This window comes from Pavona decussata, unplaced genomic scaffold, assembly GCF_977016875.1.
Source record: "Pavona decussata unplaced genomic scaffold, jaPavDecu1.1 SCAFFOLD_2, whole genome shotgun sequence".
Taxonomy (NCBI): Eukaryota; Metazoa; Cnidaria; class Anthozoa; order Scleractinia; family Agariciidae; genus Pavona; species Pavona decussata.
In genome coordinates this window covers 3,304,718-3,327,500 of record NW_028145426.1, presented here as the reverse complement: position 1 = coordinate 3,327,500, position 22,783 = coordinate 3,304,718, and the positions used below count along the sequence as shown (strand labels likewise).

The window sequence follows — 22,783 nt, the reverse complement described above, 5'->3', positions numbered from 1 at the left end:
ATATGACTCCTCTAAAAACGACTACATGGGAGACTACCCCCCCCCCCCCCCTGTAGCTCTCTTTCTCACTGAAAGAGAAACATTTGACAGAATCACTTGTCTATCTTTTGCCTTTCAGTGCGCGAAGAAGAACTAAGACAACTTCGCAAAGCGGCAACTGAACTCGAGGAACAAAACACAGTGACCTCTAAACACGTGGAGAACTTAAAACAAGCCATAGGAAAAATCGAAATGGAAACAAACCAACAAAGGAATTCTAATATGGTGTTACTCAATCACTTGAGCAACCTTAGGGCGGCTCTTGTGCAAGCTTTTGCGAACTTGGTTCTTCCCGGCACGAATGAAGTGCCGACACTAGATACTATTGACTCCTACATGACCAGACTGTATTCTGTTATACTGGATTCACCTCAAGAGAACGAGGGACTCATTACCAACGTACGAGAGATCGTGTCACGTCTTGGCTTTCCAAAGTAAGTTGTTGAATATTCACCTAGATCAATAGATGGAAGATTACTTTCCAAAACCTTATACCCTCCAAAAGTACAGATTGAGGAAAGGAAAAAAAGAAAAATAAAGGTTTACGAAAGAAAAGAAAAGTTTTGGAATTCATGATCAACGTACGAGAGATTGTGTCACGTAGTGGCTTTCCAAAGTAAGTTGTTGAATGTTTGTGCAGATTAGTGCATGGAAGATTATTTAAACCTTTTACCTCCAAAATGACAGATTTGGGGGAAAAAAAAAGAGTTTTAAGAAAGAAAAGAGGGGTTTTGGAATTCATGATCAACGCACGAGAGATTGTGTCATGTCTTGGCTTTCCAATATTCGTGTAGATTATCGCAGGTTGGGCTACTTTCCTAAACCTTGTACTTCCAAAAGTACAGATTTAGGAAAGAAAGATTTAAGAATTGAAGGGAAGGTTTAGGAATACGTTATCAATTTACCAGAAAGTTTTGGAATTCATAATCAACGTACGAGAGATTGTTTCCAAAGTAAGTTGTCGAATATTCGTGTAGATTAGTGCATAAATTATAGGACTACTTTCCTAAACCTTGTACTTCCATAAGTACAGATTTAGGGTAAAAAAAAAAGGGAAAGAACATTTAAGATTTGAAGGAAAGGTTTAGGAAACATCTTGGCTTCCTAAGTAAGTTTAAAGATACCCATGTGGATCAGTACCACAAGAATTTTCTATCCAACAGCTTTCCAGTCAATGAACGATACACGAATTTGCCTAAAACATCACATGTTTACTTGACAGCCTATCAAAAATGGCTCTGCCAACGAGCCAAGTTAAAGCCCTTGCAAACATTTTTAATTGTGGTTTGTGTTATGTTTCAGTGATGCGGACAAAGGTTTAAATTTAACGGACTAGACACTCGTCTGGTGTTCACTGAGTTGTGTTCGATTGATGTCAACAACTGCTGACATTTGTACAGCCTTTGACTCATCGCCAAACAAACGAAACAGAAGCAAACGTCAAGTGTCGTATTGTCCAAGGAACAATGATTATTCCTCGGTACCTTCATACACACTGTGACAACAGCCCGTCTCTGGTTTCGTTACGTGGAGCGTGAAACCCGGAACGCCCAAATTTACACTTAGTTTACCTTAAGTTAGTTTATTTCCTAGGTTACGCGCAGTCGTTTCCTTGTTGTGTTTCTCGAGAGCTGCAAGACAAGGGAGAGAAATGCTGTGCCAGTACGAGCACCCTGCTAAAAACCCGGCTTTAGGGTGTCCCGGGATGTTTCCAAGTTCTTGTACCACAGTACTCACCCTGGCTTCGCAGGTACATTGTGGACATACCCTCCCCTTGAAGAGATGTGGAACTCCTATATAAAATGGCGCGGGATTCTCGTCTAAATCTCGTTTTCTGGGTGCTGCCCAAATTCATTCCTTTGCCTACGAGGCATTAATTCTGATTAGTAATTACTTCTCTTAACACATTTTCCAGTGTCTACCCAAAAAGTACCAATATGGTGCTATAACAGTTGTCGTTTTAAATTTAAGGTGGCTGGCACCGGTTTCCAGCACTTGAACTTTGATAGTTCAATACTACCGCTCTTTATCGGTGGATAAAACGATAATGGTATAAACCAAATGCCTAATTATTGGTGAACAAGTTATGGTTCTTTTCTGACTTTATAGGTTACCATAGCAACAATATAACTTGTTAAAGTAGCCCTAAATTTAGCTTTAAGTGATTATAACTAAGGCGCAACTAATTGCATAGTTTCAAAAATTTGTAGGGAGGGGTTCGAAGCCACCTTAAATTTTCGAAATCATTTGTAAAGAGTGGTAGTAATGATTGATCAAATTATAACTGATGGGAAGTTCTGGAAACCGTTGTAAGCCACCTCAAACCTATCTATTTATCGATCGATCTACCTAAACCCCCTAAACAGTACCACACCAGGAATTGTAAAAGGAAACTCAGATCGTCAAATGGCCATTCGCTTGGCTATGATTGACCCTTTGTGCATAGCAGGATTTCTAAACAGAGCCTGGGACGCTAAGGTGAAGAATAAGCCAACACTCGAGGGCAAAGCCTTTATATCGGCTCTCAGTGAGCTTCACTGAGCTCGTTTTTTGCCTCCTAGCTCTGTTAAGTAGTACGGCGCCTAACTTTGCACTTTGGGAAAAAATAGAAAACAGCACTACAGAAGGAGCTAGTAAAACAAAGTTACTTGGCTTAAGCTTTGTAGGGGAGGAGAGGGAGGGAGAGTTGATAAACAAAAGAAAAACGAATGTCTACTATTGTTCTGTAATTTGATATGTTTTTGCCGATATGGTAACAACAACCTCCTTCCCAGGGTCTTTCCCCTCACTAGCTCCCTGGGACGTGAAGAGGAGAGACCCTGGGAACGAGATTGTGGTAACACGATTATCACAAACCCTCCAATTTTTTCAAATGCGGGAAAACATCAAGTTTGTGTAACCTTTACCAGTGGCCATCCTAACTCCTGGCTGTTCTACTGCCTCGCGAATTTCCATTTACCCTTTCGCACCAGAATAAGGAACAGAGCACAGCTTGAGGTTCAATTACTAACCGCTGTTCAGGGAAACGAGCCCGCGAAACCGAACGCGACGGAAGTCGAGTCCAGAGTTCAAAGCATTTCCGCTCAGGTTTTCAGAGCGTTGCAAGGGCGGATTTAGGGGAGGGGAGGAACAGGGCCGCCTCCCCCCCCCCCCCCCCCCCTCCCCATCTTTTTGTCTTGTACATTAAACGTCTTTTGAATAGTATTACGCAATCAATCATTTTAAAAAAAAATATTCTTAAAGTCTGTCTTCCGAAGCCTTAACTGTTGATCACAAATAATGAATGCTGTAAAGCAGGATCTCCACGAATGAGAATTTTCAGTTGGGGTGTGCGTGTGTTGTTTGTTGTTGGGGTGAGGTAGGGTGGGAGGTTGCGCTCTATTCACAATTTCTTCGGCCCCCTCTTTCTGTTTTTTTCTGGATCCGCCCCCTTCGTTGGTTGATGTAAGACAAACAATAGCCTTTTTTCTCGGAACTATATTTTCATCCGAACAACCAAACGAGACATTTCTGAGATTTCTGGGCCAAAAAAAAAACTCCCCAGCCTACAATACTAGTAAGTGTCTTTCTCGTGATCTCAAAGCAGGCTTAAGAACCGAAAATACAAAATATATCACCAACAAAACTGCTCGCAGAAACTTAGATTCTGGCTTGCGCTGATTTGTTGGCTAGACAAGAAAGTTTCTGTTGAATGTTGTAAGAAAGAATCAGCGCTAGCGCTATGTGTAACACTATTTTTAATATTTTTTTGTTCTGAGCTGAAGAATAAGATTTGTTTCTTGGGCGCGCGGTGGATATCACCGTATTTCCTTCTTGAAAGGACAAAGCAAGGACAGATATCCCCTCCACCAAAGAAACAAGAAAATACTTTGAGGTAACATTGCTCAGGGAGAACTTAATTTACCAGCTTTTTCCCCAAAAAAATTTCCATTGATACCGTCTCGATTAGCAATTTGCGCTGTTTTCGCTGGTTTCGACGAACTTTAGCCGTGGCCAGCGGTTTCAGTGGGTTGCTACCCCTTATGAAAAAGTTTTTATTAATGGAAACGTGACAGTTTGCTTCAATTTATTTATTTATTCATTTTGTTCAATTATTATTTCATTTTGTTTCATTTTTTTATGATTTTTTTAATTTTTTTGTATTCGCATCCAATGAGTCCTGGAAGCGGAAGACTGAAAAGAACACGCCCAGAAAAAACCCACAGAAAGGTTTACTGCGAAGACTAGTTATAACAAATCCGGATTCCAATCAGTTTAGTCGCTCATGATCAACTGATTTTAAATGAAATCACAAAATTCTCTAAATTCTTAAATTGTCACTGAAAATAGTTATATCGGAATATAGGAAGTCATCGTCATTCAGAAAGTACTGTACGGAATTTCCGTTTCGTCGAAAGAAGAAATATTAATTCCCTTTTTATTAAAGTTGTGACACGTGGTTATATTGTAGTCCGCACGTATTCTGCATTCGTTTTCGTTTGAAAATACAAAGGTTTTTCTGTTGTTTTTTTTTTAGTTCACCCGCATACGAAGAAACTGGTTACCGAAACGCTATCCGGCAAAGTGGAAATTTTCTTGATAACGCAGTTTTCGTCTTCTCGTGTCGGACACCGGAAAACTTAACTTAGTCGAAAACGTCATGACGTCATGACGGTCATGTGGTTTAATTCAACCGGCATCGTATTCGAAAAGTTCCATTTTATCGCGGGAGATCTATTTTCAGTAATATTACATCACTTCTTGCTAATTACACTTATTTCCTTGATAAAAATACTAGACTAAACTGATTGCAGGACTGACACTACGGCAAAAGACAATTTTATTTGGGCCAATAGTTCAACTCAGAGTACCACTAGTATATTTCTCAGGGCCAGAGTTACAATGAGAGAAAATAACTGCTCTTAAGTGGGACCTTCACGTTAACGAAGTTGTAAGCAAGGCTTCCAAGAGACTCCACATCCCGCGGGTACTTTAGCGTAGCGGGATACCACCTCCTGACCCCATTGTGCGTTCACTTTGCACTTGTAAGGTCTGTCCATGAATATTGCTGCTGGGTGTGGCATTCATCTCTGTCTGTCCAACTATCAGACAGAATTGAGAGCCCGGTCCAAAAGGGTGCTCTTCGCATTATGTATATCCACTGCACTCCGTTACACGAAGGGCCCTCGACATCTCAGGGTGCACGACATTGCATACAAGAAGAGAGGCACTGTACGAAAACATTCGACACGATCAAGGAGTACGGATCGCGCTTTTGCCACGCCACCTTATCCCGCCGACTCGGGCATCCGCGAAACGGGCGCTCTTTGCGTTATAGGCGGTAGATCATCGCTTTTTGAATATCAAATGAAGGCAGAACGTTTCAAAAAGCGTTTCTTTTCTTTAATGTGCCTTCACGCTCACGGCCTGTGAATGACACATTTTTTTAACTTATCATATCTTACGAATACCATAATATTAGTTTTGAAATTAAACACGTAATATTAATATTTATTTTATTGAAATTTTAAGGCCCAGCCCCACAGATAAACCTTGTAACCATTTTAAATTATTTTTAATATTCTTTGTAGTACGTAATATCGAAATTCACTTTTTAGCGCGATGATTTTGCGAATAACCGCTTCTTGTTTGAGCGTAAAGATAAGTGGTTAATTGTTGACCAGTGTACATGACATAGTGTTTATAGAGGTTTGTAAGATGGAGTTACGTGAAAAACTAAAAAGAATATAAGAAGAATAAGAAGAAGAAGAGGAACAAGAACTGAAGAACAAGAAGAAGAACAAGAAGACTAAAAATGATTCATGGCTAAAGTTCATTTCGTTTGTTAAGGCCGCCTGGCGACAAAGTTTTAAGCTAGTCTCTTTATGAGTTAAGCCTCCCTCGCTTTTCGCTGGGATACGTTGTTGTTGGGTTGTTCCACGTATCTTTCAAGCCCCTCATGGATTCCGTTGTGCTTATCGCAGGTTAGGGACTGGGCTTAGCTTGATCAAGAAAGAGAAGTCCTGGGAGGGGTCCTGGGACTGATTATTGCGACATGCGTGAATGAACACAGCGGCAAAACGTCTACGCATGCGCCAATTTTTGGCATTTCCGGTCGAGATCACGCTTTCCGGTTAGGGTTATGTTTTGATCTGTTGAAGTTTTTTAAAAACTTTCCTGCTGTGGATCATTAACCAAATGTTAAAGATGAAGTGGACCAATGATAAAGAAAAGGTAAGCTCACCATAATTTCTTACAATGATTGATTCTAAAGTCGAGTGGTACTGATTATCTTTTAAAAAACGTCCAAAAATGTGATTCTATGCGTGTTCGCCCGCCATTTCAGCCCAAGTTATGAATATTTTGTCGGTTGGTGAATCGTGTTTTAACACCTAGCTCTATAGCTACTATTGCAATTTGTCCGTTCTTCAACACATGGAATGTTCTTGGAAAGACTGCTGTTACAAATTCTCATTTATATATTTTTTTATTAATTAGACCAAAGGAAGCAAGGTCTATCTGTTTCAAATGTTATTATAAGCAACGACGCAAAGCCTTTCACTCAGTCATCTTGTCTGGTAAATGAATGACTTCAAACTTTGAAAATTATGGTCACCAAAGCATTTAACATGAAGCTAATGTTAAAACATGCGTGCAAGTATGGCTGAAAAAAGTTCTGGTTGCGAAATAAGTTGGTGAAAAGCGTCTGCTTCTGTTCGCGACGCCAAGTTTTGACCCAAGCAGGCTACTTGGCGTTTCATTTAAAATGATTTGTCATTTTATTTTAATTTTTCTCTTTCTCTCTCTCAAAAAATGGAAATGCCACTGAAATGCTCGAATAATGGTTGGTGCTTTTACTTCACCAAAATGATCGAAAAAATGCTAGCATAATTTGTGCAAAAGCCTAAATTTGCCCAAGGTAAAAAATGATAACTAAGAAAAAGATTGGATTGGTGCTGAAGCCTAAACTTCTGGCAGAATTTATCACATCTCTGGATGCCCCATGTTGCTGAATAAATAATCCTTCTTCCTCATGCATTAAATGTGTCTTCTGTGACCTGAAATAATAATAAATATTATTTGTAGCCCCCTTTTTATATACACTGTAAGTAAAAATGTAAGAAAATAATTAAATTTTTCTTGTTTATTTCATTTCAGGGGTTTCATATGATAGTAGTATATTCTGTATGTGGAAACCTCATGGTGAAAGAAGAATCAAATGTGCAATCTTAGTATAGGTAGATTCTAGATTTGTCTGCTGTTATGGTTGATAAACATGTTTATTTCAACTTAGGAGTGTTCCTCATATGCATTAGGCAAGGAAAATAAATATACCTGAGACAAGTCAAGTCAGCTTAAAAGAAAGTATTGTGTAAATCAAGATTACCAGAAATATCCTATGATATGCAATAAAACAACTGTTCTCTTTTCTTGTAATACACGATGCTCATCACACATTCTTGGATCATCTCGCAAAATAATATTTTGATTATGATCCAAGAATCCAATTATAGTGTAGAATAAGATTAAAAAGACCAGGTGCATTTTTCTCTGCAAACTTTTCCATCTCTGAGGGTGTGTACAGTGCAAGTGCAATGTTGCTTTCATGGTGTTGGTGCAATGCTCTCTGGAATCTCTCTACCAGGTAATCAAATGAATGTTTGGAAAAAAATAACGAAGAAGGGATGCAGAACTTTTTATCTTTATAAGTAGAAACTAATGGTCACCACATACTCCATCAAGATGTTTAAATAAACTCTTACAACTAGTAACATAAGAAATATGTGGAGGATAATTATATTATCCACATATTTAAATTGTGATCAGAATATGCATATTCATACTGGGGCTTAATTTCATTCCCTCTGGGGTTGGGGGTGCCTTTGTATAAGTTACATTTGTTCTCCTCTAGCAGATGAAAAAAAAAATTACAATATTGATATTGCTTATTTTTATAGTGAAATATACATGTTGATGATCAGTGTAATCCTTCAGAAGGATGTTTGGTAGAAATGCTGTTACTGAAATATCTCTATTATATTACTGGGATTCTTTTTTTTCTTTTTTGTTCAAGTAGTTGTGTAGTTAAACTGACCTGATGAGGCTTTGAAAACTGTTTCAATGCTGTTCTATACATGTCTTTCTACTAGGACATCTCCATGACAATTTGACTTTCACAACTCCAAAAGAAGTTTGTATTGTACTCCAGGTGTCCTGATTTGGAAGCACTATTCTACAATCTCTTTTATTATTATCATTATTATTATTATTATTGTTATTATTATTATTATTATTATTATTATTATTATTATTATTATTATTTCTTTTGCTAAATATATACAATAATTGGGGAAAAATGCGTTTACTTTATTAAGGGTTACTATTTGGGGTTGCAAACTTAGCAACGTTAATAATCATGAAGTTATCTTTGTATGTGAAAGTAAAAGGCAAACTTAAAAATTATGGAACAAATAATATAAAGAGCAAGGCAGGGTATGTTTGATGAAGAAAGGCCGTGCCGTTTGAAATATTGGAAAGGAAAAATATATTTCTCTGACTGTGAAATTAGCCTTGCTCTTTATATTATTTGTAGTGCAATTTATTGCTCCTTTACTACAGGATCCGGTACTTTTATTTTATCACGGTGGTTCTTGCAAGCACACCTGCTGCACATCCACTGGAAAATTATGCACAACCCAGAACCGAAATTGGGCCTCTTTCGGCTTATATTCTGCATACGTGGTAAACTTTTCTTCTTGGTCGACATTCTCAGCACATTTGTTGCAGCACCTTGTTCCCGGACGATAAGGAACATTACCTGCCTTTCCAACAGCGTCCAGCACGGCATAAAGTCGAGAAGGTATCCCGTTTTTGTGGAGAGCTCGAGAGTAGTTTTCCTGAGTAACCGAACACCGGTTGTTTCGTCCCAGTGAACCCGGCAAACTATCGAACCAACTGGAAGTTCAGCGGCCCTGGCTAACTGAGGTGTCAAGAAGTAATGACGGCCTCCGCATTTTCGTTTATCTAAACTTTTACCACACTTCTCGTCTTGCGAGGAACAACATTTTAACAACAGGACAACAACAACCACGGACAACAAAACTTTTCTTCACAAGCGCGAGCAAGTCGCATCTTCAAGCATGGTTTTCGCACTTGGTGCAAGCACCAAACCCCTTGGTGCAAAGGTTTGAAAACAGCAAAATAAATTTACTCACCAGGAAAACAACTTTTTTGCTTAAGTTTGTTTCGGAACTCTTGAGTTTTGTTTTTAAACTTCGCGCAACGGGAGTTTTTTGTTTACGCAATAGGTTTTAATAGCTAACCGGAAATACAACACCGACCGGAAGTTCAGTGGTTGGCACATGCGCATTGCGTTTTGCCGCTGTGTCGCGTGAATGCAACCTCCATGCGTCAGCGGAAAACGTAAGAAACGGTGCGGTAGCCATTCAGCAGCACAGCCGTCGAAGTCCATTTCCGTAGATCCTTTTTGCTTTTCAAAGGGACTTTCGCCTTAGTTATGGTTAAAGAAACAACGTTCTACGGTAGGTATTTTAAGGTGGCTTTCAGTGAGTCAACTTTGTGGTGAATTTTGTTGAATTTCAACTCAGTTTGGCGATGCGATTGTTTGTTCGCCGGCTGTATAAAATGAAATCATGACAACCGCATGTATGGTCGGTCGATTTCATTCTGTAGATCTCCTTGGCGTTTCACCGACTGCTACTTCCAGTGAAATAAAGAAGTCTTATCGTAAACTCGCCCTGAAGTATCACCCGGATAAAAATCCAGATGCTGGAGACAAGGTAAAGTTAAACTCTAATTTAAGACCCAAAAATTGTTTTTCGCTTTCGACGCTTTTAGAACGAAAGCCCAACTCATCAGTGGTTGGTAATTCCAAGAAATATGCGTCTTATTCAAATGTAGGCTGGCAAGATCTTTTGCTGAATAAATCGTGTACTTATAATGGCGATGTGCTTGCTGCTTAGTTAAAAGATTATTTATCGAGATTGCATTAATTTAGAAGACGAGGGCTTTGTTTTTCCTAAGACAGCAAAACGCCGTGCAGTATATAACAAACTTGCCGGCGTTTAGCTGATGATTATTTTAAGCTTATGTTCTTATCATCGAAAGCAACATATTCCCTGTAATTTGTGACAGATCCTCTTCCTAATCGTCTTTGCTGCCAAATATAAACCCCTGTTTGTATCATAATACTATTAGCGATCGTGAGAATGGTTCTGTAACATATCTTGAGAGAACAAATACAGTCTTGGCATACTCCTGCAGATTCCCAGCATACTCTAATCAAATGACACACTAATTAATGCTGGTGTTACTTACAGCAATAGTTTCTGGTATATTTCTCTGTTTTGGAGAATTGTTCAGGTTTTTGCTTTCGTAACTTGGACACGATGGTTATGTAACAACAGTATAAATCTTGCAGATGTTAACTGGTAAAAATCTATTTGAATATTGCTGAAAATAGTGAAATGTTCATGTTATTAGTTGGTGTGCAGTTATCTCTTACACGTTGTGTTGAGTAAAAATGTGAGCTGTTATGGTTTTGCTGTATATTTTGCTCAACCACAAAGCGAACCATCTTTATGTAACGAGTTTTTAGTATTGCAGTAAAGGTAAACTAGAGATAACAAAAAATGGAACTTTGTAGCAGAAAATGTGACAAGATACATTGTAGACACACGTGCCGAGAAGCATACAGTGTTTTTGTTAGACAAATGCTACATAGAAGCCTTATTCTGTCTTTTAGTCGGTAAAATCCATGAGATGTCACACCAACTGTAATAAGGATAAAACTTAAATACGAAGTTAAACAGAATTAATTGGGTAAATAAGTAATGTAAAAATATGGCTTTAAAAATCTCAAGAGAGTTACTTTCAACTGCATCCTTTGGAAGGCTATTCTACACTCTAATATGTCTAGGAAAAAAGGAAAACTGACAAACATCATTTGCAGTCTTATCTTGAATAAATCCATAATACAGGTAATTTTGGCTTCTGTGAGTTCTGATTCCGCTAGTATGGGGTTGAAGATACATTGTAATGGTTAACATCGATGTCAATAAGCCCGTGATTCATCTTGTACAATAATGATTTATATAGCATTAACCTGGACATTTTCCTTCTTAGTTCCAAACTAGGCCACCGTATTTTTTTTCATTTCATTTTTTTTTTTTGGCCATTTACTAGAAATACAACAACAGAAATACATTAAAGATAATATACAATATTCCTACTACACAATATTCCTACTAAATTATTTACATGTACTTACTAAATTATTTATTGTTTATAATAACACGGGCCATATTTTGATGTCTTAATTTATAGTTTAAGCAGATATCCCATGCTTATGAAGTCCTATCAGACGAGAAGAAGCGAAAAATTTATGATGAGGGTGGGGAGGAAGCCCTGAACGGCGGCGGTGATATGGGAGGCTTTCACTCGCCTATGGATATCTTTGACATGTTCTTTGGAACTGGTCATGGCCGACACAGACATCATGGGGAGCGGAAGGGCAAAGATATGATTCACCAGCTTAAGGTATTGTGATGTTTAATGCTGGAGATTTAGAAGTAGAAGGAAAAGAGTATGTAGACTACAATCATCGACAAATTGTTTTGGGAAAGTTACTCAACAAGGCAACAGAAAGTGGGTCTCAAATAGAGACATCGGCGCATTTATTACTTTGGTATGTTAAGGCCTTTGTCTGTCGTCTCCCCTTCTGCCCTGCCCCCTGTTCAATGTTGGAATTCCCACAATCCATATACACAGAGAGATTCACTTTTTAAGCTCAACATTGAAACAGGGGAGGGGAGGAAAGTCAAATCGAGGTAGAACTTTGGAATCTTCCCAAGATTATTGTCGACGATTGTAGCAGTGGATATACATGTAAGATGTATTTACATGTATTATGTGGCTGAACTTTTTCATGATTAGTCAGTGTATAAGATCTAAGTTCTCCTTGGTCCTTGTACATGTACTTGATCAAACATGTAAGCCATAAGAGTGAGAGAAACATTCACCAAAGATAAAATGGCTTAATGTTCAAGCAAATTCTTCCAACAGTACCATAAGAACAAAAAACAGAGCATAGTGAAGAGAATTTGGATTTTGATACTGGGCTTGAAGGATTAAAAGGAGCATTCTAATTGGTTCCCCCAAGTGATCCAAATTTTAAATCGCTCACTATCTTCATTTTGGAAAAAAAGCATTGTGGGTTAGCTGCTGTTATTATTAAGAAGGAGTCTTTTCCTTGGTCCATGTATCTGGCATGAAAAAAAAACCTCCAAGTTAAGGTTCTGATTGCTAATATAGTTGGCTTATAGTTTGAAAACAATAAGTAAGAAACAACTAGCATGGGAGCTAATAACCATAAGTATTTCTTTCCATTTCTTGTAATGGATTTGAAAAAGATTTGCTGCTTTTGTCATTTTCTGCATTTTCTACAATTCCTTATTTTGACATTGCAATTACACTGTAATGGGTAATGATGTGAAGTGAAAGCTCCTTGCTGGTGATTAACATTAGCTGCCAACCTTTTAAGTTCAGTCATTTTGTTTGACAGCATTACAGTTGTATGTAGATGCATGTTGTAAAGGCCCTTTAGAAATGATCCATTGTAGGAAAATTTTGTTGTTAGGCGATAGCAGCTATGTCTCTTGCTACTTGTGCAACAGCTAAAGTGACACTCTTATTGTCTTAATTGTACATACGCTTACTAAACTTATTCAATTAGTGATGAATCTTGTTCATTACAACTATGTTGTGCCTGCGTTTATCTTTATTTATAATAGCTAGTGTGACGCAGTCTTTTTTTTCCTTTCAACTGTACACATTAACCTATTCTAAACGTATTTGATTAGTGATGTATCTGTCTCTTTGTGGTCATTTCAGTCTATAAATATGTATAGGAGTAACCTCAGTTATCTACCTTTTTACAATGTTATACCATAGCTTTCTTGTTATATGTACTTCCCCAATTAGTGCTGCTTGGCGCTAGAATTTGCACTTGTATGTCACACTTAAAGAAAGGTTCATTCATTCATTTATTCATTCTAATCGTAACTGGATGTCTCATCTTGATAGGTTTCTCTTGAAGACATGTACAATGGTACAACAAGGCAGTTGGCTTTGCAAAAAAATGTTATCTGTCCTAAGTGTGAGGGGCATGGAGGAAAGAAGGTGAGTACTAGTGTGGACCTGTGGTGAACCAGGTGGATTGAAACAAAGATGTCACTAAGAGCCGGCTACCGGCAAATTTCGCTGATCTTATCACCAGCTGAAACTTCATCAGAACACAAATACTTGAAGCTAATTTTTAAAGTGGACATTTCAAAAGAGCCAGCTGGGCCTGATAAGGTTTTTCTTCGCTACCACTCTTTAGTGAAGTAGGGTCAAGATTTTATTCATTTTAGCCTGAAATTAGATTTGTTACAGGTATATGCCTTCTGGTGTCAAAGAGGTTAAGATTTGCTGTAAGTTGTATTAATTGTTACAATATTAAAATTACTTGCCCTAGTGGCTACTGACTCAGCGCAACAGTTGTCTAACCATGGGCTGTGAAAAATCTGTACTTTGAGCATTTACAGATGTTGTCAGTGCACACAGTTAAATATCACTAATTCTTTATTATTACATGTAATTATTAATATAGTGTTCTTTCTTTGTTGTCTGTAGGGTTCAGTTGTAACCTGTAATACTTGTAATGGCAGTGGAATGTACATTAGGATCCACCAGATTACAGCAGGGATGGTGCAGCAAATTCAAACGCAATGCAGAGACTGTGGCGGACAAGGGGAAAGAGTACCAGGTACAGGCAACACCAAAAATGCATTAACAGGGTACATTTACATGTAGGCAATACAGTTGACTATTGCCTTGCCAACACCTCGCAATTATGGACACCCTGATAATACGGACAGCAGCTTAATCGCCGGCAAAAATATATTACAGGCGTTTGGCTGAAATAAATTCCCGCTAAATATTACAGCCCCTCGCTATTAAGGACACTAACTCAGGGTCCCGAGGGTGTCAGAAATAAAGGGAGTTGACTGTACCAGGATGCTAGCTCCATATGGTACCAAATTAATCTGCCTTGATGAGAAAGCCTAACCCTAATCCAAGTTCCTGAACATAGACAAAGGTAGGAATAGGTGAGAGAAAGGGTGAAAGATTTGCAGTCTCAGAAGTGGAGCATCCAGGTTATCCTTTGGCATTTACAGTTGTAGGGAGTTTTCGATATCTGCAGACTTGTTTAGTAGGAAAAATAATGCCTGCATTAGCGACACAAAACACCAAATCAATGGCAGAGTTTTGTATTCCTTAGCCTTGTTGTAAAACGACTTACAATGTACATGTAAGAAGGAGCTTTTCTTGCACTCTCTATATCTCCTGTACTGTTGTATCAACAACACTGACACTCAACTTGATATTCTTGTGAAACTCTTGCTAAAAAGTCAAGCCTTAGTACTTACAGTTTTTCAGCCTCTTGCAAGACATCTTTTGTCTCAAGAGACGAGTGTCTTGTTTCTCGAGACGAGACTCTTGTCTGTCACGCGACTCTTATCTCTTGAGACGAGAATCACGTCTCACGAGAGGGTGGTACCAGTAACTTACTTTTGAGCAGTTCTGTACCAATCAACCTTTTTCAGGTTATCTATGATAGCTCACCAGAATTTACATTGTAAATCCTGCAGAAAGTAGGGAACAATAGCAGGAGACTTCAATAACCATTCCCTGGACCTGTTTGGTGAAAGCCCCATTACATGCACCTACCAGGCCTGATAAGTGCCTCGCAATGGAGATACAATGTACAACATTGCTTTTGAGAGCTAAATTTTAAAATCGTTATAAGAAATACTTAGCATGCTTAGAAGGTTGTCTGGAAAACAGATAACAGGCCTCGTGGCATTTACCTCAATTAAGTATTCTCAAAAACCTTGCCTTGCTGTACATTTTTCTTAAAATCCATGTTTAATCTTTTGTAGAAAAAGATCGCTGTAAAAACTGTCAAGGTAGAAAAACAGTCAAAGAGCGAAAAATCCTGGAAGTTCACATTGTGAAGGGAATGAGAGATGGACAGAAGATAACATTTAGTAATGAGGGAGACCAGGAGCCTGGCATTGAACCTGGCGACATAATCATCATCCTTGATGAGAAGGAACATCCGGTGTTCAAGCGGGAGGAACTTGATTTACATTTGAAAATGGTAACTACATTCAGAGTAATCACATGTATGCTACAGACTTGTTTCAAAGCCTGTTCATTATTTTTGTCATTGTTTTTGTCCTAACCACATTGTAAACAATCCTAATTACATTATACCAGTCCGCATTCCTTTTTGTTATGCTTACACCTTACATGTACATGAGAATCCCCATAAACATAGATCTGAGGGCTGAGTTTGTTTCCAAACCTTCGGCAATACAGTTGAACCTTCATGTGTGACCACCTCTCGTAAGCAACCACCTCCCATAAGCAACCACCTATCCAAAACACCAAATTTTTTTTCCAGTCAAAGCCCTATAGTTGGAACCTCTTGTAAATGACCACCTCTCATAAGCAACCAGGACCACTTTTTGAGGTGATGGCATTATAATTTTTCATTGTTTTTTAACCTCTTGTAAGCAACCACTTGACTCATGGTCTGATCTGCATGTTCACTGTATGTACTACGCTATTTCTGAATTTACAAGGAACTTTTAGTTACAACTTAACACTGCTCTTATTATGACAAGGAAAATGTATGCAATAAATTCTCTTCGAATAAGTAGATGTGTCAGAACTGTTCGCGGAAGAAACTCCCAACGGTTCGACTCTCATAAGCGACCACCTCCCGTAAGCGAGGTTTTATTTTATTGTCAAAAATACATATGTGCCCAGTTGTGTTTTTCTGCTTGTGTGAGTGGTGTTCTTGTAAAACTTAGATTACATTATAGACAATTTACCTTTTTTGTTTCTTTGTAGGAAATTGAACTGGTTGAAGCACTTTGCGGCTTTCAAAAAACAATAGAAACGTTGGACAAAAGGCACATTCTTATTACATCTCTTCCTGGAGATATTATTAAACCTGGCAAGTACCATTCATTTATGGAAGTGGATTAAATGAAATAGATAGATTTGAACTATGGACGAAAGAATGAATAAGTGAATGACCGTCACATTTGTGTACCAACTTGAGCAGTTGCATATTTGTCCCGTTCAAGCCTGAATTTTTCTCAGGCTTTCTTTTACAACTACTTATTAAGTTATGTACACAACTGCAATGTTCATTCACATATTCAAAATGTATTCAGTTTGGTTTCACATAACGTTTCGGAATTTATGAAATGAACATAGACACGTACATACATACTTTATTTTTGTACTCTCTCTGAGATCTTTCTGGTCAAATCCAGATAAGCAGAGGGTGTATAATCGCTTTTAAATACTCTATTAAATCCTAATTTCTGTGAATGCTGGAAGGTATGTGTCCAGGTATGTCTATATGGCCCTTGATCATACAGTAGAATCATCTAATAAGTCGTGATATAAGTCAGCGAGAGTATAATCTTCGAACATCTTCACCAGCTTACTATAACATAAGGGCATTAGTAATGTATGGTCAACACTTTTCTGTACAGGTGACATGAAATGTGTGATGGACGAAGGAATGCCAAGATACAAAAGTCCATTTGAGAAAGGAAGGCTTATAATCAAGTTCATGGTATGTTGAAATGTTTTAGAAGCTATTAGGTTTATTAGTTGTTCGACTGCAAGGAATGTGTGATTGGCTGACATCAGTAATTATTAAAAACGTGATCCTTGGATAATGCAATTCCACAGTTTTGATTCGCTCAGCGGCCATGATGTATCAGCCGTTAGTATAGATCTACTAGCGTTCTATTGCGAATGCCGTTCTCTGATTGGCTACGCTACCCGCTATCTATTCTGTGATAGATGGTGAGTAGCGGTTGTCAACAAAATTTAACCCGCTCTTCACGTTTTCGAAGTGTCTGTGAGGAGGATTTGGATAATATACTTCTTAAGTTTTGAACGACTAGTAGATTTATACTAAAACAATTAGATTATTCGCTCTTGATTTCTATGCGTGATAGCTGATTGGGGATGCGCCCTCATCAGCTATCACGCGATAGAAATCACGAGCTCATAATCGAATTGTTAATTATACCATGCCCGAGAAATAGTGGTCGTCAAATATTATTGTCTTCCGGTTGTTCATGGAGAACAAAGTCATTAAGATCTCAGTAACAATCCTCTCACGCTTGTTGGATATGAGATCATTAGAGCCAAATCGACGCCTCTTTGGCTACTGTATCTATGTATCATCTCATATCCAACGCGCGCTCGTGGAATAATTGTTAAGGGGGCAATTTACCTAAATTTGAATGAAATTTAAAGAGGTTTTAAGAAGGGATAGAAGAAAGAAAATGATTTTTGGAACACCAACAGACAGTTGATACCCACCCAAGAGCACCCCGGGTTGTTAGTGGACTAACTTGGTGTCCGTCTAGTAATTATTAAATACAAATTTTAATTTTAAAACTTCACTAAATCTTCAATATTTCTTATTTCTCTTAATTTAACCAATCCTTCTAAAAAAAACTACTCCTCCCAAACATATCCAAAAATCACCCAAAAATTCACAAAATACCCCACAACACAGATTCACGGGATAATGATAGGGTTTTTGGATTGCTTGAAACGTGAATGAGAAATTGCCATTAAAGCCATGTCAAGTGGCAGAAAAATGGCGTTTAGGTGAATTGCCCCCTTAATCTGATTTAATTGGCATGTTGGACATTGCTAAATGGAAACCAAGCTGGCCTTATTCAGTTCATCATTGTTCAATCATGTTGATTTGTTCCATTCAACTTTCATGAAGACTCAGGACGTGCCGACAGGGCAACATTTGTCGATCAACGTAGATCACAATTTTTGTTGAGCAAGAAAACATCGCGATTTACGTTTTTAGTGATCAGATAATGTGACGAAGGAAGGTACATGTACGCGGGGTTTAAAACTTTCTAAAACGCTAAGGCGAATTACTAAAAAAGAATGACTACTTCAGTTTAAAAGAATCTCAACAATTTGCGTTAACAGTCTCCTCGAGGAGACAGTTCGTCTATAGTTTTTGGAAAATATGAAAACGTAAAAACGTCCTTGCTAGCATATGAGATTTTATACTTGGGATGAGGGATCAGGTTCTGGTACGTTGTACTGTCTGTCAATCAAATTGTGACTTATTCCGTTAATCTGGCCTTTTCTTCTTGCTAGTTTCAATGTGTCCCACCCAAGGTCTTTGATCATATCTTTAATCTTTAATCTTTAATCTTTATTAACAAATTAAAATAGACACAACATACGTGTGGCTTTACAATCAATGAGGAACCAAACAAATTGCAGATTACAAATTAATCATATCCGTAAAACCCGCGCATCGGCTTTAATTCTGTGAGCAACATGGTGCTGATTTACGTTGGACGCTTTCTAGCCAAGTTACATCTTTCTTGAGATGGGGTTCCCACGCTGCGCTTGCGTGCACTGTATCCCCACTCAAGTCGCACTCGGGTTGCATATGTAGTTTCTCCTACTAGCTTGGGGCAGTTCCAAAGGTTGCCGTTGTTATTAGTTTTTATCAGTCGGTGTGATGTCGTAAGATTTTACCGTCTCAACTGAGTTATGTAAGTAATATATCAAACACGAGAAGGTGTGTTTCATCAGATATCCAAACACTGAGAAGTAGGTTGAAAAAACGAGGCGCAGCCGAGTTTTTTTAAACGACTTCGAGGTGTTTGGATATCTGATGAAACACACTTTCGAGAGTTTTATATGGCTTCTCAAATGATCAATAATTCTTGGAGAAATTCAAGGCTTAAGTTGGCAAAATTTTATGGTAATTAGGAACACATATCCAAACCACGGTCACAGTAGTGATTTTCTTTGTTTTCTCTTGATGAATTATTAATGAGTTTATCAGAATTGATGATTAACGACGTTGACTTGTGACTTTCTGACCACTGCACTCCCTCCCCCACAGGAAAACAGATGATAAGCGGGTCTTGTGGTACTGCTTGTGTGGCTGTAACTTCAATCTGTTTTTAATCTCCAGGTAAACTTTCCACCCGATGGCTTCATCACGTCGCCCCACCTTTCTCAGCTGGAACAACTGCTTCCTCCAAGGCAAGAGGTACTAGTTCCTGATGACGCGGAGGAACATGACCTTGTTAAAATCGATCCAGCGGAATCCAGACGTCAAAGACACGCGGTAAGGAAAAATGACCCTGGCGTAACATTTCTCTGGAAAAATGAATATCAAGCAAAGGGAGCAGATTTAATTGTCTTCACGTACAAGTGCCAAATGGCGTATTTCTGTAATATGTTGATTTTGTGGGGCCATGGTGCTTCTGGGCAACCTCGGAATAATTATACTCTTTGGCCAGCAACAACAATATTTGCTTTCCTCTTTCTTTTTCTTTTTTTTTTCCTGGAAAATCGACGTTGTTAGATAATTTAATTTAAATTTGATCAGGAACTGAACATCTGATATGACCATGTTTTGATAGAGTCGTTCCCCATTGGTCACTTGGTTTTGACTAATAATTCCCCATTGGTGACTCAGGCTAATTGGAGTTTGTCGTTTCAGGGTAACGCGTATGACGAAGACGAAGATTTTGGTCATCCCAGATCTGGAGTACAGTGCCAGACACAATAACAAGAAAGAAAATGAACTTACTTCTTTATACACGTAGCTCGCAATGATTTGAATGGACTACAAAGTCGAATAGGGCTCCCTTTTTATTGCATCTCTCTTCAATTGATAGCTTAAAGCTGAGGCGCATTCACACGGCAAAAAAACAAGTTTGTAAACTCGTGCTGGCAAGTACAATTTTGGCTGTGTGAACGACACAACAACAGTTGGCAAATTATGGGCGACAAGTGCAAACTTTGCCAACACTTTTGATGGCTGCCAAGCGTGCATTTGACATAGTAATGTTTGCTCAACACTTGCTATTGAGTTCAAACGCCAGAAAGGTTACAAAACCGAGAGAATTAACGCCAAGCTCTTTGTCGTGTGAGAGCACGAGTTTGTCAACATTTATTTGCCGTCTAGGGCTTGTCATGTACCTCAAATTTTCGCAATTTTAAATAAGTAAATGATTATCGTTATCTTGATGGTTAGTGGTTGCGTGATGTGTCGCCCTGGTAACACAACGTGACCTCAGTTTTTCATTTCATCAAAGCCAGATTCTCTTAGAATTAACTTAGAAACGCATTATCTCCGTGTTAACCTTATAGTAATAAATTAAAATCGCAGAAAACCGTAATCCCAAAATCCAAAATTCGCCAACTACACTCGCTCACGAAGAAATTTTAGTTTGCATGGTAACTAGACAAGAAAATGTTACCATTGTTTGTAATTTATTAAGCACGTTTTTGTGTAGGCTCGTTTACTCATTCTCCATTTCTGTTCTTTTATGTGGTACACCTTCAAGTTTTGACTTGTTAACTTTGTAGGTAGTCTTTGTTATATCTTTTATTTATTTGTAGTCAAGTTTTTTTGTGGAAATTTAGGTGCCGTAGACCGTTAGTGCTTCTTGTTCCTTTTTATACTTAATTAAATAGTTGCGATGAATTTATCGGGAAACGAATTTTCACTAACTTTTGGTTCAATGTTTATTTTAAAAGCAAAATCAATGAAAAATTTTTCATTAAGCATTACTTGAGTATTTTTGACATGTCCTTCATAAAGTACATCATTTGGGGACTACTGGAAGAAAGTATTAAATCGATTATCATAAAGCAGTTGTACTAAATGATCGTACTTCCATTTTCCTTGGGTACCACAAGGAACTACTGCCATTTCGAATATACTCTTAGCAGAAATAATAGACAGAAAATCGGGAAAAGATGGCAGCGTTACATTTTCCCAGGATACCTTGCGAACCTAACAGCCAATAGGCACACAGAAACCCACATCTTTTACTAATTTCGTCCCTGTACTAACAACATTGTGTATGCTTGATTTGAAGTTTTTAGAACTGTTCTGTGCATTTTTATGAGCGTTTTAGGGTTTTCGTACGCTAAGAATTATGGGTACATGTACCAGTAGCTATCTTTTTCGGTACTGTGGATTGCAATTCGACTTGGGGAGGGTCCCAGTAAGTAATCCGTGCTAAAAACATGGACACTAAAAACGTTGATTTGTTTATTTTATTAGTCTTCTGTTTTTGAACTGGTTCTGTGCAGCAGAATCTTGGGAAATGATATCAAAAATGTAGTTAGCCAAGGCTGTTATGCACCAAATTCCCCATTTGTTTGTTTGTTTGTTTTGTTGTTTTGTTTTGTTTTTTGTTTTTGTTTTTGTTTTGTTTTGTTTCTTTCTTTTTTCTTCACGTGAATGACCTACCTCGTTACAGGCTTAGCTCTGGAAACAACTTGAGCTTACAAGTGGCTAAAGAAGCCCAATGCACACAACTTGTCTGACCCATAATATATAATACCCAATGATACGCGTTAAGTTTGAGTATCCTAAAAGCTCGGTTTTCACACTAACGATTTTTTAAAGACATCTGTTGAGGCACTTTCAAAGTCTCTCACTTTCGTCTTTCAACATTTTGATTTCACATGACCCTTGAGGATAAATTTACTTGTGTGGACTCGGACAAGCCAATCAGCATTCCTTTGGAATGATCCAGATCAGGATCAATGATCCAAGATCACTCGGATCATGGTGCATCAAAGGAACCAAGGAATCCACTCCGAGCAAGGATTCCTCATTTCCTTTGATGCGCCATGATCCGAGTGATCTTGGATCATTGATCCTGATCTGGATCATCCCAAAGGAACGCACCCTCAGATTTTATGCAAGTCGAGTCTAGGTTAAATTGCAGTAAATGTGTGATTTTCTTCGCGTTATTTTTTCCTTATTTATACTCGGCCCAAATATACTTTTTTATGGACAGCTTATCCCTTAAATCCTTTTTCTCGTTTCTTGATAACAACAAATTGCACCCTGAAATGCAACCCTATCAGCTCATTACCAATTAATAAGTAAGTATAGAAGAAATAAATGTTCTTTTTGTTGACCGAAAAAGAGTACTTGGTTTGTTGTTAGCTGTGAACTTCCTTAGTGGTGGAAAGAGTGGCGTTTCAAGCCTAGCTAGGTGGCTGGAGCGCTTTCGCATATAGCAAGTATACGGAAATGGTTTACTCTCCTTACCCACATTGGATGGGACACTTGTCCATCTTAGTGTTGAATGTTTTTCGCCAGCTCTGTGCTACCGTGTTGTTTATAAAACTACACTGTTTCTTACCACCCAGGCCCCGGTTGTTCAAAGAGCGGATAACTTATTCCAGAGGATAAGTCACTATCTAGCGGTGCAAATGTACTCCAAACAACACTTCTGGCAAGTTTTCCACACAAATCCATACTTAAATTAGACATACACTTCTACTCAATCCACGACACAGATGAACTCGAAAAAGTTACAGTTCTCCGTTCAGGAGTCGAACCTATGACCTCGGTTTACTAGTCCGGATGCTCTACAAGTGTACTAGCTGTTTAGCCGACAGGAGACTCGTGGCAGCTAGGCCACATAGTTCATGACATTTACACCTTTTGCTGTTCATTACGAGAAAATACGCATCCATTTGCGTAAAATGGCGACCAAATGCGCGAAGATACATTCATTAGCGCCAAACAACGAACATTTGCGTTTAACTCAGATTCAATAACGATTTTTGC

At 38.3% G+C, this 22,783-nt stretch overlaps 2 protein-coding genes and 1 long non-coding RNA gene across 3 annotated transcripts in view; 2 read left to right on the top strand and 1 right to left on the bottom strand.

The window, feature by feature from the left end:
* The window catches only part of LOC146490069 (high mobility group protein 20A-like), a 14,796-nt gene extending 12,022 nt beyond the window's left edge, over positions 1-2,774 (top strand). Inside the window, exons 8-9 of the mRNA XM_085128438.1 lie at positions 119-473; positions 1,342-2,774. Coding sequence (XP_084984564.1) covers positions 119-473; positions 1,342-1,375 — 389 coding nt within the window. The 3' untranslated portion in view covers positions 1,376-2,774. The remainder of the gene's footprint in view (positions 1-118; positions 474-1,341) is intronic.
* A 6,639-nt stretch (positions 2,775-9,413) lies between these two features.
* LOC146490068 (dnaJ homolog subfamily A member 1-like) lies at positions 9,414-20,838 on the top strand. Its single transcript, XM_085128095.1, has 10 exons — positions 9,414-9,560; positions 9,712-9,818; positions 11,365-11,577; positions 13,123-13,218; positions 13,714-13,846; positions 15,024-15,244; positions 16,003-16,108; positions 16,659-16,741; positions 19,148-19,303; positions 19,682-20,838. The coding sequence occupies exons 1-10, from the start codon at positions 9,536-9,538 to the stop codon at positions 19,748-19,750; spliced, it is 1,209 nt and encodes a 402-aa protein (XP_084984221.1). The 5' UTR covers positions 9,414-9,535; the 3' UTR covers positions 19,751-20,838.
* Positions 20,839-21,239: 401 nt separating this feature from the next.
* LOC146490067 (uncharacterized) lies at positions 21,240-22,469 on the bottom strand. The gene is made up of 2 exons (XR_014868390.1): positions 21,890-22,469; positions 21,240-21,718 (listed from the first exon to the last, which is right to left on the bottom strand). It is a non-coding gene; the product is annotated as an uncharacterized LOC146490067 (long non-coding RNA).
* Between the last annotated feature and the right edge of the window lie 314 nt (positions 22,470-22,783).